General features: G+C 39.1%; 3 protein-coding genes across 3 annotated transcripts; 1 reads left to right on the forward strand and 2 right to left on the reverse strand.

Moving 5' to 3' along the window:
- Positions 1 to 895: 895 nt before the first annotated feature.
- LOC146317627 (uncharacterized) lies at positions 896 to 3,066 on the reverse strand. The gene is made up of 4 exons (XM_084732481.1): positions 2,784 to 3,066; positions 2,515 to 2,655; positions 2,311 to 2,429; positions 896 to 1,483 (listed from the first exon to the last, which is right to left on the reverse strand). The coding sequence occupies exons 1-4, from the start codon at positions 3,064 to 3,066 to the stop codon at positions 896 to 898; spliced, it is 1,131 nt and encodes a 376-aa protein (XP_084588607.1).
- Positions 3,067 to 5,206: 2,140 nt separating this feature from the next.
- Positions 5,207 to 8,956, forward strand: LOC146317628 (uncharacterized; the record flags this gene model as incomplete). Its single annotated transcript, XM_084732482.1, has 9 exons — positions 5,207 to 5,362; positions 5,464 to 5,568; positions 5,654 to 5,865; positions 5,991 to 6,052; positions 6,157 to 6,338; positions 7,555 to 7,637; positions 7,809 to 7,970; positions 8,127 to 8,352; positions 8,689 to 8,956. Coding segments are annotated over 9 exons (1,455 nt in total), but the record flags the coding sequence as incomplete, so codon positions are not given.
- Positions 8,957 to 10,234: 1,278 nt separating this feature from the next.
- Positions 10,235 to 17,582, reverse strand: selenot1a (selenoprotein T, 1a). Its single transcript, XM_084732701.1, has 6 exons — positions 17,411 to 17,582; positions 15,057 to 15,167; positions 13,024 to 13,150; positions 11,333 to 11,420; positions 10,914 to 11,077; positions 10,235 to 10,771 (listed from the first exon to the last, which is right to left on the reverse strand). The coding sequence occupies exons 1-5, from the start codon at positions 17,548 to 17,550 to the stop codon at positions 10,956 to 10,958; spliced, it is 588 nt and encodes a 195-aa protein (XP_084588827.1). The 5' UTR covers positions 17,551 to 17,582; the 3' UTR covers positions 10,235 to 10,771; positions 10,914 to 10,955.
- Positions 17,583 to 18,070: the final 488 nt, after the last annotated feature.

An 18,070-nucleotide genomic window follows, 5' to 3' on the forward strand; every position in this document is an offset into this window, starting at 1 on the left:
ACCAAAGTTGAAGAAAATAGCGCAGACATTATACTGCATAACCCCACACAAATTGCAAACTTTAAATTGTCCTAGTCTCAAATGTGTCATTAATAAAGGAGGGTAAAAGTATTGAAAAATACTGAAACTGGCGATACAATTTTTCATTGCTGCCCATGCTAAAAACATGCATGTCTTCTTGTCTGATATATGGTGTAAATCAGACTAACAGTCAATGCTCTGCTTGGTACCAGTTCTATTGCAGTTTGAGAAATGCATGGAAGAGCACACTAAAACTCAGCATAACTACATCAGCCTTTGAAGAAATGCCTTCAAATACAAAAACATTTCTAAACCATATCCAAAGATTCTCATAGAAAACTTAAATGTTTACCAACCTGATTATCCCACATTGGTAGGGTATAAACTAACCCTTAACATTTGGTTTGGTAGGATCAGATTTAGATTAGGCAAAACTTTTCCTGTGCGATTCCGCAACACTTCACTCTTCAGAACACAGTCTGTTGAGTTTGTGAAGCTGACCCACTTTTGGCTAAAATGTCTAGACCATAAACTCCTGTTGCACAAGCACACTTTAGCGATCTAGCAAAAATTATCCAAATTCAAAATGGTTGAGCCATAGTGCCACCATGTGGATGCTCCAACAGACCCACTTACAAACTAGAGGCCATTCAGCAGTTTAAAAAAGTCTAAAAACCAAACATTTAGGACCAATTTTCCATACAACTAAAGTTCTTCCCCTCCACTGTCCCTTAAATGCAAGGCAAGTTGATGCATTTGCAGCAACCGTTTCATATTAAGGTCACATAAAGATTGTGAGCCATTTAGCCAACATACAAGGAACTGACAGGGGTGCTTACATTTTTAAGCCATTTATTAGAACCGTTTCAGCAGACTAGACGCCTGGACCAAAGCCATACGGTGGGCCAAAATAGGGCATTGGAAAACGATAACCATGGTAATGTGGATGATAATGAGGAGGCACTGGGGGGTCCGTTTTTGCAGTGGCAGTGGTTGTAGTAGTTGTAGTCACTGGGGTTGTAGTTGGTGTGGTAGTTTGTGTTGTCATTTCAGGCTCAAATGCATACGGGGGAACATAAGGCATAGGAGGAAAAAGAGGAAGTGGATATGAAGGAGGAAATGGAAAGGGGGCATAGTAGGGTGGGAACATGGGAAAAGGAAACTTTGGCGGAGGAGCAGTAGTTGGTGGAGGAGCTGTAGTTGCTGGCTCCGCAGTTGTGGAAGTTGATTGGGTGGTGGTTGGTGCAGCTGTCGTTTGTGCTGTTGTGACTGGAAAAGGTGGAAAGAAAGGGAACATGGGCAAAGGAGGGAACATAGGTGGGTATTGTGGCACTCCTGGTTGGCTTGGTGTCACAGTTGTTGGTTGGGGAGCAGCAGTTGTTTGACCAGGTGCACCAGGTTTTGGACACCAGAGTGATACGGGAATTCCCTGCCAACGCATTGGGAGCACATAATTTCCACCCTTGGAAAGAGGAAAACAAATCACATCAGTTACAAACCAGGCACACTAGGACAAAATAAATTACTAAGTCTTACAGATTTGCTTGAATTATCCAAAATAAGAGAAAAGGCCAAAATATATTCCTTCAAAATCCAAGTTGTACAGTACACCAGTTCTATTTCAGTTGTATGCACCGTTTTTCCCTGTGCTTAAAGCCTTTTCAATTGTGAAAGTGGGCAGAAAAGGCGACTTTCACACATTTAAATTCCCATCTTACAGGTCATGCATATGAAATGCAACTGGCCCCTTTGCACTTTTTGTGCAGGGCCAGATTAAAAAGCAAACAGGCCTGTGTTTAATATAATTTGACACAAGACCCTCATATTTGAGAAGCTGGAACTGTGTTCAGCATTTGGCTGGAAGAAATATACTTGCAAATTTTAACAAATTTGTTCAGATTTGTTACACTGTAGAATATCTTCAGAATGGTTGGTTGACTATCAGTGAATTCCGGCAATTGCTGAGTAGCAAAAAAAAGTTCTTAATCAACTGAAATTTAAAAAGTGACTAGAAAAATTACTGTACTTAAAAATACAGGAATTTAATTTTATTCTGACAATTTGGTCAAATCATCAATACAAGCATGAGATATTTGGGCTTATGTTTACTACTGAGATATACACATACCACATCAATAGCATTCAAAGCTATATTTCATTACCCATTGTGAGCCTCCAAATACTGCCATATTTTATAACATGAAAAACTATGTAGTTAAATATAAAACGAGCAAACCCACGCTAAAATTAAACACAAAAGTAACATCTTGCATTCAATAAAAACATTACCTCTTGAAGCATGTTGCAGCCATCAAAGGGAACCAGCATAAGAAGTGCAAAGGAGTTCTTCAGCATGTTGTAGCCACAGGTGGAGGGAACGTGGGACAGGGGCATTGGAGGAGCATGAGCTGTGGAGAGAACACAGTCAGTGTGGCCATGCAATAATTGATGGAGCTAAAAGCTCATACGTTTTAGTTAAATATATTAATTTACCTTGTTCGACCGCAAACTGTGAAGCTCCTGGTCCCATTGCTCTGAACCTCAGCCGGTCTGCATCACAGGACAGGTGGGGCGACATGCGGCCCCATGCCATGGCTTCTTTGGAATTTGGGTATGTCTGACTGTGTGGAAAGCCTGAAAACGATATTGAATTTGGTGTACCAATTTTGACCCAGTGAGATTATTTCAAAGTGTTATGATAACGTGAACTAGTCTTAAAAAAAAAAAAAGATTAGGAATCCAATACACTTAGAGATGTCTACCTGTAGAATCGGCTTGATACGCAGCGTCATCCTCCCCAGAAGAGTTTGACTTCTTAGTGCCATCTTGCGATGAAAGGCCGGACCCCTTCTCAAAAACTCTGCCGAACACAATTTTCCCCTCTCGGACACCTGTCGTTGTGGCCGCCTCGGCTCCTTTTCGTCCTTCCCGTCTTTCCGTTTTCCTCAGTCGATAACAGTCTATCGTTCCCGTTAAATAACACGAGAGAAGAACAGCTGCAGCCAAGAACACAGTTGCGCTTTTCCTTTTACCTTCATGCATCATTTCTATCGTGACTCCTGGAATCGCTCAGAAGTGACAGAGTCTGCTCTGCCGCAGCTATTTGAGCTGTGAGGTTTTTTATTGGCAGGTACAGCAGGTGCTGCAACGGCCAATCAGAAGCTGCGGTAGGTAGGTGGGGTAATTGATTGCCCTCTAATCAGCTGACGTTGGTTTCACCTGGGTAATGAGGTGAAACCAATGAGGTCAAGAGACAGAGGAGAAAAGGGGTGTGTAGGTTTATGGACATCAGTGGCAGGTCATCATAAGATTTTATCAGTGTTACTTTATTCATAAGTTAATAAAAATAAACAAACAAATGAAAGTAGCCCACAGAGGCTGATTCTAACCCAGACAGCCAACTGAGCAGGAAAAAAAAATCAGAACTACTCTGCCATCTTTTGGTCAAGTGGTGTTAAAACATGTCACTGTATGAAAAAAGGACTGGAAAAACAAAATAAGGTCAAAGAGGGAGTGAACTCCTATGTTGATGATTTATGTGATGTGATCAGAAGCTCTAGAACAGGACTTTCCAAACTTTTCGATGTCCATGGGAACCCTGTTTGAGAGAAGTTTGCCTTAAGAATCCCCTCTGAGTAATTTTTACTTTTACTTTTTTTTTTTTTTAGGTTTGATGATAAAGTAGTCTTAGTTAATCAGTCGAGGATCAGGATAACTTACAATCAGTCAAAATGGCCTATTCTTATTTTTTTCTCGTTGTTCCAACTTCATAAAAGTTAAAATATTATATTCAGGATCCCTGCAGCAACTGAAGACACTGTAGGGGTCACAGACCCTCTATTGAAGACCACTGCCCTAAATGATGTGCATCAGTGGCTATGTTTACGTGTACACTACTTCAGAATATGGCAATATCCATAAAATATGTCACTTTTAGGCTTGTCAGTTAGGTGATTGATAGAAAAGGGATCCCTTAAGGAAAAATGTTAGGAACCACTGCATTAGATTTTAGGTTTCCCTTTTCTTCTCCTCTGCAGACCAAGTTGTGTGTGTCAGCACTGACAGTGTTGCACAATATATTATAACTGTGTTTCACAATTCTTGTGGGTATTAAAACCAGTCAGCCAGCAACTAAAATTAGTTGCTACTATGTTTGCACAATGCTGTACGTAGCTATTTCATCTCCAAGGTTACTGACAAACACTGGCAAGTGAGAGGCATTGAGGTGAGTGCACTACTGCTGTGTTCTTATTTTACTGTAATATATCCAACCCAAATTACAACCATATTTTGGACAAGCAGATACATTTAATTTGCATATTGCCTTGTCATATTTTTTTTTTCTCTTAACCTGTCCAGTCTCTGATTTCCTATTTTATTAAATGTAAGGCTGATTCTGCTGCTATGGTGTGTAACAGTTTGATTGTGAGTCTTTGAGAGGTTTTTCATTTGATTGCCTTCTAATCTATCTGCTGTATGTATTCGTTCAGCAGGAGAGAAACCTACACAAGTAATGAATGCCGTTATTCTGTCCTGGGACAATAACGCTTAAGACAGTGGACAGTGGTCAGAAAAAAAATATGAAATCCAGCTTTCTATGTGAGTGCACTCCGAATAAGATGAAAATAAAATTCTTAGAAAATGAAAGTTCTTATCTTATTCCAGCTAGTATTTTTTTTCTCTTAGTTCAGGGGTTTCAAACAGAAGTCATTCCAACAATTGATTTTTCAATACAATGCACTGCTATTTCTGATTTATATTGCACTTATTAGACATCCCCAGTTGTTAATTTTCTGTTTCATAAACCCTAACCCTGTGAATGTTTTCAGAATGCTTCTTTTCTTTACAGTAAAAATGATAAGGAGGAAATCTGGGAGGTATTGTTATTCAAGCCTATAGGTTAATTTGCAGTGGTTTTACTGGTCTGGTCCATTTGAGATCAAACTGGGCTGTATATGACCCATGAACCAAAATATGTTTGACATGTTTAATTCAGTGATGCCACAGTAACTTTTCTTGAACTGTTAGGTGCCGCTGCTGCTGCATCAGACTGTGACCTCAGTGAGCCACTACCTGTCCTGGATGATCATGTAAGAAAATACATTTTAATTTTTAGTCCTGATCTTAATCAATAAATATCTCATTTACTGCAGTCTAGGATTAATTACTTGTTAACTTCATCTGATTTGTATTTTTCTCTGGGTTTGGTAAGAGGACACCAGAAGGCTGTCTGCAGTCTGTCAGTGATCCGCCCATCTATTGTATCGGCGCTGCAGGAGTCCTGAGGTTCAATCGGGAGTCTGACAACCACAGGATCAACTTAACAACCATTCTTCCAGTTGTACTAAGATCACATTCCTGCCTACTGTTATCAATTCCTATCTACAGCAACATGACTTTGTCTTACTGATTATTAGTCCAGTTTAACATTCTGTTGTCCAGGCCCAGAATTTGACGGATTACCCAGTGAAATGCGAGTATTGTGGAGAAAAGGCCAAACCTTCACTGGATCTAACCTGGTTACAGCGGCCTGAGATGAGAAAGAAGGTGAATAAACTAAACCCAGCTCATCAAACATACCTGAGGTGATGCACTGCTGATCTCCTTGCATCCTCTTTTCTGTCCATCACAGACTGCCCCACTCTTTTGCTGTGCCCAGTGGCAGCAGATGTGCGAGATGCTGATGAAGCAGAGACGTTTGGATTGGGGGACTGGTGACCTGAGGAGCAGTGCTCCAACATCACCAGAAGACAAACCAGCAGCAGAGACAGAGGAGCTTCACTTCCAAGGCAAGGAGACGGAGGATCACAACAAGTTCATCATGGACCTACCGAGTGGACTTGGGTATAAATTTTCATTATTAAAAGTTTTTACTTTTTTGTCCAATGCACAGACACCAAAATGGTAAATTGCTAATCATAATGAACAGAAATTTACAGAAGTTCATTATAATCTGTATCCTTTATTAGAGAACAATCAGAGGAAGAAATCTATGAGGATTACTCAATCCAACTACCTGCAGCAGAAACCTGTGAGTAACTGCTGTTCATGTACATCACTGGTAGGAAACAGAACACTTGTGACTTTAAATAGCTTCATGAGTCTGACAGACTTTGTTCTGTGCTGTTTGTTCAGTTGCTCCAACGTCACGGGTGCTCAGGTTCCGACTCTCTTGTGCTGCAGGAGAGGGATGCTGGACAGTGTGTCCCGTTAACGGTACAACTGAGAGGCAGATGAAAATGAAAGAGGAAGAGGAGCAGGTGTCGGTCCCTTTTTGTGACCACAAGCCACTTCAGTTTGGCATATGTCATCACCAGGTACTCGCAAACTACTACCATGTTTTCCTTCGTGACCCATATAGCACAAAATATTTTTTTTTTATAATATGAATGTATACACTGCCCCCATGTGGCTGATCCAGGTATAAAACCATGAAATAGCTGCTGTTTACAACTGTAAGGATTTTCTTATAGTACATAGGCTGATTATAAACACTGGATGGATGGATACTAAGGGGTCACTCAAGCAATTTGATGTTTGTTCTATAAAGTAGAAGGCAAGAGACAGATTTGAAAAATCTCCAAATTGAAGCAGTTTAGGCCAATTTATCTCCTTTTAATTTTTGTCCCTAGAAGTGTAAAAAGTAATTCAACTTTTCACTTTGGTAAGCATGGAAGAAACTGCATTATTTCTGATATAACTGGACAAGGGAGGGAATGGATTATAATAATGATAATGACAATAATAATAATAGCAATGTCCTTATATTTCCTTATTGCCATTCTTGTGAGTCTGTTTATTGTGGAAAAACTATAATAGAATTTAAATAAAAAAGGTCTTTTACTTAAGTCATTTTTGCTTTTGGTACTTCCACTATATTTTAATGTCAATACTTGTATACTTTTACTTTAGCAGGAGTTTGACTTTCACTTGTAACTATTTTTACACCACATTATTGCTACTTTGTTCTATTCTACTAATGCAGAATAACCAATTTCAGAATCATATGACTGGATTGTAATTCTAGATGCATTAATGTGTACATCGCTTTAATATTGCAACTGGTATTGGTGGAGCTAATTTGAATTAATTTATATATTGGGTAGGGCAACCTATAATATATCATAATTTATTAGTCCATCTATATTTTAGATTAATAATGTGTATCTGCAAAGTAACTAGTAGCTAAAGCTATTAAATTAAAGTAAATGTACAATAATGCTGTGGAGCAGAGGTAGAAAGTATCATAAAAAGAAATACTCAAGGAAAGTACAAGTACCTCATAGTTGTACGTAAGTACAGTACTTGTCAGGCTCCCAAAATACTTCATCCTACATTTCTCTATTATGGTGGTATCTTTCTTTATCAAATGCTCACATGTTTTTTTCAATCTCCACATCATCATTTGTAGTCACAAAGCCCAAGCAGGCAATTACTGTTACTTTTTCAGATTTTGGAAACCTTCTCCACAGCATAGACCACAAAATACATGAGCGTTCCTTTAAAACCTTGTTTGATCTCATATGTTTACAGGATGAGGCAGAATCATTTCAGAAATATTACTCCAATGGCCTGAAATTCCTCACTGTGTTCCCCGACGGCTCTGCTCAGCTCTTGTATCCACTCACAACGTAATGTGTGTAGATTTGTGTCATCTGATTAGATTTTCAGTCGGCTCTGACCAAGAGAGGCGGCGCAAATGTAATAACCGAAGAGCCATGTGTCAGATTGTTTGTGCAATACAACGTTTACAGTGGGTGCTCCCATCCTTATCGTCATAGTAACAGCTATCCCTCGGGCCTCTTGGCTCTCGTTGTCGTGGTCACTGAAGAAAATGGAAGGGTCTGCATCGTGTATGATGACAGCGATACCCCCGGCCACCAACCAATTAGAGCCATGTTCCAGTCTGATGGCAGGGCAACGTGTTATCACAGTAATGGAAACATATGGTACAATTTCTTTCTTGAAAATGTTTATTACTTGCCTGGTATTATATTGGTTCTAAATAAAACAGCTAATTTCATTATTTAGTTTTAAGGTAAATAGAAATCAGGCTGATTAATATTTTGTTTCAATAATAATCTATATGTGTGTTTATGTTTCAGGCTGGCCTTAAACAGATCAGGCGGTCAGTGTTTGGATGAAGAGGGAGCCAGAGTTCGTCGATGGAGTTGGAGCAGTCAGAGCCTCCCTCCCACTCCCCTGCACCCCGTCTTCCTGTCCCTCAACAAAACCGTCGGGGTGCGAGTCCTCGGGAGGGAACAAGTCTTTGTCTCCTTCCTGGCAGGAGGCCAACAGGCAAAGTTCAGTGTGGGAACCTGCTGCGTTCAGGTGAAACATTGCTTTCTATTCTTATTATCTGACTATATGTTCATTTCCAGCTCTGCTGTGGAATTATTGCTTGAATGAGTTTGCTCATTTCAGTGTAGTTCTTATTGTCTTTAGTTTTATTGTTTTTGCCATTCAAATGCTTAACTTATGCTGGATCTCATTTATTCTCTCTATACATTCTTCTTTGGTTCTAGTCAACCTGCCGTAGTTATTGACACAAAATGAGTCAAAGTTAAAGTAAAATAAAGTAAGGATAAAGTTATTAGAGTATGATTCATGGCTTATGGTTCATGAACATACTTCAGAGCTTGTGAAAAAGTTTTTTTTTTTCCCCAGAGTGAATGTGAAACAGACGAGGCTGCCTCGGCACCATCTGTATTTAAGGAGGAGCTGTTTGTGTTGGCAGCCAGGATCAGGAGCCACCGGGCCATTCAGCATCTTCACCAGCACCTGACGACGCCCTCCAGTCTCCGGCTGCCACAGACCACCCCTGCCCCTCATCTTCGTGTTGTTGCACAAAGGCTTCTGGCCGTCAGTGCTGATGTGATGATGAGTGAGAGTGACAGAGCCTTTATCCATAGGTGCCTTCAGGACTGTCTTTGATGTGCCAGTAATACAGTACACTGCGACACGATGACAGCAGCTCTGCTGAGGTATAAAGGCATATATGTTAAATCATATTTCACAGGACAGGTCAAAAACCTCTAACAGTAACTGAAAGGATTCTGAGGGACAAAACCACATCAATGTACTGGGTACTTTTGTGTGTTGACATGTCTTGTCTGGTTCCTTCTAAGGCTCTTAATTGGATTTAAGGAGGTATAATAGCATTTACATCACAGTACATGCACTGTTTCTCACTTGTGGATGGTGCTTGTTACCATGTCTGGGGATAAAAGAAAATATAAAATGCCCAAATCACCTCTAAATAAAACTGAAAAAAGTCCAAAGTGAATCTGGGTTTCTTAAAACCCACAGGGAATACTCTAATGGCTCATCCTAGTTTTGTCCATACTGGATTATATTGGTTACAAAAAGACCAAATACAGGCGTTATCACCCAAATTTCCATCAGTTACTGGTAGAACTCATAATGGAGGGACGTGACCTCATTTACTCATTGCCAGAAATATCCAAAATCTAACTGTACTGTATAACATGGCACTGTAACTTCTCTTGTATTTTAGTCCTGCTGCCTAATCTCTTTTGTGTCTTCTAATCAAATCAGTGTAGATCCCCAGCTCGTCCTAATAACATTAGATTGAGCAGATGGCTCAAAGATGACCACTCATGAGGTTCTCTGCTTTTCAAAAACAAAACAAAACCAGGAATTACTGGCTCGCAGTTGTATGCCTCCCCATCCAGCCAGGTTGCAGTTGACATGTCTGTCCAGACTCAGTATCTGCAGTGAAGACTTTGAAGGAATTTAATAACAAGGTATTGAGTGTATTTTTTGGTGAAGTGGAAGTTATCACTACAGACTGGAGACTGGAGTACAGAGGACTGAAACAGCCAGTCCACAAGGCATTATGGAAATACTGTATTCACAAGAATGGGACAGATGAGAAAAGGACAATCTGAAAAACCCATAATTATGCAAACCACAACTGATGCCAGCACAGAGGCACAACAAAATGTCATTTTATCTTATTAGACATTTATGTGAAAATTAGTTTGAATTCTTCAGTTGTTGCCAAAAATGTGCTTAGTGAGGTCAGTGGCTCCGACCCTTGACCACCAAATTCTTACCAGTTCATCCTCGAGTCCAAACGGACATTTGGTTAGTTCACTTAGGGCAGCCAATCCAGCCAAACAAATGCATCAGGGTTTAATTTCTAACACCCTGTGTCACCATATCAATCAGTAAAGCTCAACGCCACAGCTTCACAGTTAAATAGTTACAATAGGTTTTATTAATCTTTTCAGCTTTCTCCAAGTTACAGTTTGTAAATATAAAAATTATTCATAGATCATACCAAGACATAAATCCCCAATGTTATTTTCACAACAGTGATGACAGATTTTAAGTGTTGCATTTTCTACACGGCTAAGCTACTTTTTAGAACAATAAACTTAAAATTCTACATATGGCTCAGTGGTACAAATGACACGATTGTTTACTCACACAGACCAATTGTATGCAACAAGTTAAAGACTATAAGTAATCAATGTTAAATATCTCCGTATGGGACCATTGATGTCACCTGGATGAAATCTGCAGTAGTATGAATAGTACAAGAAAATTACAGAATGGCCGGCACTGTTGCCATGGCTCCCACTCTGGCGTCGGGGGCGGGAAGTCTCAAAGGGGCACGGTGAAGAATGATGGGGGCATCCAGTCTGTGCTAGCAGTCTTCCTGCCTTCAGCGCAGACCTTCATAAACATCACCTCACAGCCCAGTGAGAAACCCACCTCAAACCTGGACACAGAGAAAACAAATTATTAAGCATCAACATTTTCATTGGTCAATATTCTTCACGGGTAACGAAAATAAGATTCTAGGATTAGAAAAAAGACAAGATCTTTGGTGAAAACAGTGCTGTGAACACCACTGTACTTACATGGAGGGGCTTTTAGCTCCAGCCAGGATCTGAAGAGTAGGGTTAGGAGTGGTGTGGTCTTGTGTTCATGTGAACGTTCATCTTCATCTCGTTGTCCAGGATTTGCACAAGCTGCTGCATGGAGGGCAGGTGACCTGACTCTAGTTTGGACCACACTGGAACATCTATAGAAAGACAACGCTCTCTGTAATTCACTGTATTCTGTTCCATCACCGCTCAGCTTTTCATATTATGTTACAAAGACATCCTTCTTTAAACTTGTTTCCACTACAAGTTGTTGAAATTTTTGTAACTGCTGAAAAATAAAACATTGTTGACCACAACATGTCTCCATGTTTGAGAGGTAGCAGCTTACTGAAATCAATCTTAAGCCAGGTTGGGATCAGTTAGTATGCCAATACCGTGAATCACAGACTCACCATTTAACGTGATTTCAAATGCTCCTGTAGACATCAACTGGTTTTCAATCATATTGCTGAGAAAGAACACCATCATGCAGGCATAAATCTGAAAGAAGCATGAGAGAAACTTGAGTTAAAAAGTTCTGCACAAAAAATACTTTCGCATTTTCTTTTTTACTGGCAGTTATGTTAACAGGTTTTCTTGCATAATGCTCACTCAATGGGTTACAAGAGCAGTGCACTTTGGTGCTATACTGGTAGTGAGCAACAACTCAATATAAACACATGCATTTATACAAAATTTGGTAGATGAAAGTAACAATGAATGTCCAGGATTTTTACAATTACAGTACTTTGGATCTTTCCAGACTGCCAACACATTTGTTCTTACATTACCAGTAAGATGTACAGTCATTATTATTTTCAAAAAAAATCTGGTAGTTTACGTCAATAGTCATTTGCATTTTTTGTTGCAGCAGCAGACACCTTGTATTACAGTTAGTGTTGTGCAAAACTGCCAAACATTTTTATGCAAAGCACATCTCGGCAAGCAAAGTTTAGAAGTTATTGGAGCCCAGCTGATGCATCAGCAGGTGGAAGCTGAAAGAATAGAATATTTATACTCCACCATCAGATTTTTTTGTATTAGCTCAAAACGGAAGTCAGCCTCAAACAAACTGCATTGTTTGGCCTCCAGTTGTTTTGGACATACTCAAATATTTCCTGCACACAGACATTGTTGCAGCAACGCTTCAGTAACCAAACACTGGTCAAACTACTGACCTGAGTTTGGATTCTAAAGGATGTGTGAAAAATAACTTTGTAACTCGGGTCATTTTGTTCCACTTGTTTCTTCTTAAAACCTTTATACTTTCTTTCCGCTTGCAGTTTGCAGGGTAATAAGAAACAGGCTGAGCTGTATGTGTGTAACACAGACACAAAAACAGAGTTCACCTTATTGGTTGATGAGATTAGGGTGCAGTTAAACGATTATGCACTTGCAAATGCAGAGCCTCTACCAGTCAATGAGTCTGAGTTTATTTTGTAAAGTCATTTTATTTATTGATAACTGTCAGAATTTAATATATATTAAACCAAATACTACCAAAATAATTCTGAAAGTATACCTATAGCAGCTTTAAATACACACACAAACCAGAGACCATCAGACTAATCAACTTGTGTCTTTGATTAAAAAAAGAAAATGCAAATTTATTATCAACACGCTACATTTATCAGCCTCAGCTTTCTGTTATAACACAAGGACAGACTGTTTCATTTGCAAAATATCTGATGTTAGCCATCAGTGGCCATACTCCCTCTGAGCCTTTGGCATGTCTGTAACCCTGGGGATAACCGATCCACACAAAACAATGCCTAACAACACAACCTGAAGACCCTCAATGAACCACTAATGAAATCCCATGGGTTTCAATTCAGTCTGTCAAGTGAGTATGTGCACAACCATGTTAGAAACACAGCCAGACTAAAGGCCACTTCGAGGGCACTTAAAGGATCCTACATTTCCGTTTTCAATCCATGCCTCTATGTGATATCTGTGGTGATAACCTGTGAAACAAAGGCTCCACTGCACCATACTGACAGTCCTGACTGCATCCTCTTACAGACTGTTACATATGAACATGATGGTGCAAACTCTCCCACAGGACTGGGGCTTTAATGAGTCTTCTAGTTCAAGTAAACCTTACCTTATTTCCCTGGCCCCACTCCCAGATGCCCGGGGCTTGCATACCAAAGAGGGCGAATGGGTCCCTGCCGATAATAATCACCCCAATCACCAGCAGTTTGAACATAGACAGGAAGGAAGCAATGTGCCTGAGGAAATAAAACAAGAAATTGGGGTTTAATACAGTTCCTAGACATGAAGACTTTTGTAGATACAGAATCAGTCCAAAGCCTTCAAGATAAATCACAATTGTATGGACAGATGTGGGCTTCTACTTTGTCTTAAGTTAGGTCAGTCATGATCAATAAACCCAATTCTCTGGTATCAAAGTAAGCATATTCATTTAAGGTTCAAAACATAACCAGTAGATTTAATAATTCATCTTAACATCTATGAAATTAATAAAAATATGATTTCACTTCTGAGAAAATTGCAACCACCTCAGTTGAATACTGAGCCAAAGAGAGAAGGGCTTGACCTCGATTTAAACAAATTAAGCCACTGGGAGTCGACTGTGTAGCTTCATCACATCCTCCTGTATGAACAGGCATAATTATTATCCATTTCAACAGTGATCATTATTTTAAAAAGGTACACATTTCCCTTGCAGAATTCTAAATAAACTAAGACACATCTTTAATGCCATCACTCTGCAACACAGATCCAGCATCCTGTTTGTTCTGGTTTTACTACCTGTAAACTTAAACATGTGTAACTGGTTGAACTGTAAGCTCTCAGAGGGCACGAGCTTATTATTACAGTGACTGACCAGACAGACAGGAACACTGTCTGGAGAATATGAAGCTCAGGCTATGATACTGTGTCCTTTTTTCTTTGATGGAGCAAATCTCTGGTGTGTTTATTAAGAGTTCAACTGATGAGGACCTCAGGGTTTCACTGACATCACAGATTTAACTGTAGCTCCTGGGAATATACTGCACAAACCAGTCTCACATCGAGTCTCAACCCCCGATCCAAATATATCCAAATATGCTAAGCACACTCACTTTATTCTGGTCTTAAAATGTTGGAGTCAAAATTGTAGTTTGTAGTCCAATTCAATTCAAATGGGGTTTATTGGCTTGGGAAACATGCTTCAATTGCCAAAACAGGTACATAGTGAAAATAAATAAATAAAATTGTTTTTATCTGCAACACACAAAACAGAAATAGTTCCTGGACAACTAAAAAAAGGGGGCTGGAATACACTGAAATAGCGCTCAATAGATGTATTAGTTCTTGGGTTGCTCTAATTATGATGATAAAAAGTTAGATAATTGTGAAGTGACACAGTGGTGGAAATCAGAACTCAAAGTACTAATGTATATTATCACATTATGTTGGTAATATTCTCAGTTGCCAGTTTATTAGGTAGGACAACTGTCACACCTCTCTAAAACAAGAAATTACACTTGAGTGTTGTGATATTATGTTATGCGATACTGTATCAATTCTCAAAAACACTGTACCATGACATCGTGGCACATGCAAAGGTTCATGGCAGTGGTGTTCTGATTGTATAAAAATGTGAACCTTTAACTCAGATTGTATTCAAATGGTGGTGTGTTCTTTATACTGACAGTTTTCCTGAATTAGAGTTAAAAAAAAATATCAGTACATCACCTTGCTTACAGTATTATAAAATATTGAATCAAAACCCCTGTATTGTGATACGAATTATATTACCAGATTCTTGCCAATACACGTTAGAATGCATTACTTTCATGTATGTAAGTGTATGTAAATCATACTGACATTTCCCTCGAACTCTGGTCAAAGTCTGAAAAAAAAGTAGCTCAAATAATACATAGTAGAGTATGTGCTTATTTATGGTAAAATACTACTAAGATGCCGCACCTTTGACCTAAATTTTGACAACTGTAAGGCCAATAGTTCTGTCTAAGTCTATAAAACTACCAAAGTCAACTCCATGGCCAGATAAGACTGACTGCATAAGAATTCCATTTTCCTCCGTCGAATCGCAGCTAATCCCAAGCAGATTTATTAAAGCTGGATATAATCCACTTGTAACAAGGCAGAAAATCTCTCTCTTACCGATAGAGGGGTATAGGAAGATAGTTCTCCCCTTCAATGCGGATGTCCGGGTACCGCTGGTACAAGGCCTGCGTGTACTCCTCAAACACCCGCTTGTACCCTCAGGAAATGCTGTGTGAGGACAAACAAACTGTTAGAAAGAGACACACACACACACACACACACACACACACACACACACACACACACACACACACACACACACACACACACACACACACACACACACACACACAGTGTACGGCTGCAAGAACAAACAGAGAGAAAAGGAAGCCACAACAATACAGTGATCTCAAGGGGAGATTGTGAATGTAACCTTGACATCTAGCACATGTGAATTCCATAATTATCTGTACATCATTTTTTCATCGGAGCTAGCCTACTTTAAATTCATTACTTTGTACTCTTTGTGTGGTGCTGCATGGCACTGTTTGTGGCACTGTAGCCATAAAATTTACAATGCAAATGTCTGGTTTAGGTTCTTATTTACTTTGGTTATACTTCATTCATTCAAATTATAAATACAAAGGCCAATTTTTCCTCTTAGCTGTGGTTTTTGGTGTTGGCTGTTGGCTGTTGAGGCTTTAGAGATATCAGCTGTAGAGATGGCTACCTTTTCTTCAATATAATGGAACTAGATGGCTCTCGGCTTTTCAAATACATTTGAAAAACTCAACAGCAATATATATGTTTTTTTTTTTATTCACAATTCCCTTACCATCTGCACTTATATTCTCACTCCACACTGTTTCTTTTGTTGTGTCACATGTGAACACACCAGTTAAATGGTTGGCTGTTTATGTGTCACTCGTTGCACGCTCCATTATTAAGGGATATGATAGGCTGTTTATGAGCCAGGGCATATTCATTATGTGCTTACATTGCGGTTTGCATGTAAGTTAAACTGTTCACTGTTTTACTGATCAACTGTCAGTTTTACTACTATTGATAATATACTATCATATGTGCAATACTTTAAAATAGGACTACAAAATGTGAAGAAATGTGTAATATCAAGGTATACATCATATAGCACTGTATAGTAGGGCTGATGATTACTTTCACAGTCAATTAATCTGTCTATTATTCTCTTGATTAATCAATTGGTTATTTGGTCATTAAAATGTCAGAAGATTGTGAAAAATGTCTATCGGTGTTTCCCAAAACTCAAGAAGAGGTCCTGAAATGTCTTGTTTTGTCAATAACCCAACAATATTCAGTTTTACTGTCACTGAGGAGTAAAGACACTAAAAATAAACATTTAAGAGGCTGGAATCAAAGAATAAGTCTTGTTTCATAAAATATAACTAAAACTAATTAATCAATTATTAAAATAGTTGCCCATTAATTCAATAATCAATTCCTCAATGATTATTTGATTTATGGTTGCAACTCTAAAGTACAGCCTAAAAATATCATGATATTAGTTATAAGCCATATCACCCAGCCCAAATTAGACCCATAGCAAATATGAACTCAATAGTTTTTCACAGATGGAACTTCACCTAATAAAAACTTAAAACAATAATATCAAGCCATTAGGAACAAACTGAAATGATATAATAAAGCACCTGTGAGATAGGATATGATCTATACCCCTGGAGTCTGCGGATACCCCAGTCAGTGGGACTAAGGTTAAACAACTTGAAATCACGCGACTTCCGTCACAGCCCCTCGAGGTCAACGAACAACACGTAATACTAATGATATAGATGCAGTTAGCAAAGGTACGGATTTGCTTCAATACAATTGCGTTCAGCCTTTCAAATTAGCTGTTTAATGCTTCACATACAAAATTAAATTGCATTAATTCTTGACAGACGGAGCACTTCAGGATTTGACACAAACCCACTGTCCACAGAGAACATGATGTTAACCTGCCGAAACGAGGCAAGGCGACTTTATTCATATAGCGCGTTTTAACAACAACGAAATACAAAGTGCTCTAATGTTACATAAGACAGAGAGAGAGAGTTAAATACATGTGTGTATTTGTATAAAAGAAATTTATTTTAGATTTATTTTTTAAAAAGACGCACATAAACAGTCTACTACTGGATTTGACGTTTAATTGCGTGTTTGACAGCGGAAGGAAACGGGGGGGCCATGTTTTCGACGGGAAAATATCCCAGAAAATGTATTCTCCCCGTGTGTTTAAACAGCGGTTGAGCAATTCTGCTAATACATAACTAGCATAACTTGAAGGCTCCTCCCTTAACATATTAACTCAAACGACCCTCATGTTAGTTTCTATCGATTTTCGGCCTGCGTTGTTGTTAGCCGGGGAGTTTAGCTAACGCTAGCTCGCAATGACTCGCCAGATTTTCCGCTCATTTTCCCGAACAATAACTCACCAGATTTGAAACTTGAGCAGGGGTCCCGTAGCAAACTGCATCTTCATCTTCTTCACGCCGCTGCTGTCACCAGACGAGGCGCAGCACAGCGAGAAAACCCCCAAGACGAGGAGCGAAAAACGCAGCCACTTCATCGCCATCCGTTCCGGGGTTTGTTTCCTCAGTCCGTCAGATGGAGAGGAGGAGGAGGGTTAATCTGTTCAGCTCGATGCTGATTGGTCAGTCCCGTTACTCTGCTGTTTATCTGGGATTTTGAACTCAGCTGGCACACGCATTTAGCGCCACCCACTGGTCTGGCTGTACACAAACACCTACAGTTATTAAATTTTTGGGATGAGTTAAAGCCATTTTCTTTCTTGAATTGATATAATATATCATGATGGAAATTGTAACTGTACTTAACTGAATACTTAGTTGACAGTTGTGTCCTAGGCCATCATTTATTACTTTCAGTTGTAGTGTAGATACCAGTTAGGGTTGAAACAGTACACCAGTATCACAGTATACTGTGGTATGAAAATTATTATATTGTGTACATTTACTTATCTGCACAGTATTGAATTTTACTCTAGATTTATTAAAACATAATTCAAGCTTATATCAAGCTTCCTATTTGTCAGGACTTGTAGTTTGTGAAATTATAGCATTTGTTCAACAACA

The sequence above is a fragment of the Lutjanus erythropterus genome, chromosome 12 (genome assembly GCF_056507025.1).
Source record: "Lutjanus erythropterus isolate fLutEry1 chromosome 12, fLutEry1.hap2, whole genome shotgun sequence".
NCBI classification, from domain to species: Eukaryota; Metazoa; Chordata; class Actinopteri; order Lutjaniformes; family Lutjanidae; genus Lutjanus; species Lutjanus erythropterus.

Excerpts from the sequence above, each read along its gene's own strand:
- LOC146317627 (XM_084732481.1), bottom strand. The coding sequence starts at position 3,066 with ATGATGCATGAAGGTAAAAGGAAAAGCGCAACTGTGTTCTTGGCTGCA. Across the intron at positions 2,656-2,783 it reads GTATCAAGCCGATTCTACAG|GCTTTCCACACAGTCAGACA; the intron begins GTAGACATCTCT and ends TATCGTTTTCAG. Across the intron at positions 2,430-2,514 it reads ACAGTTTGCGGTCGAACAAG|CTCATGCTCCTCCAATGCCC; the intron begins GTAAATTAATAT and ends TTCTCTCCACAG.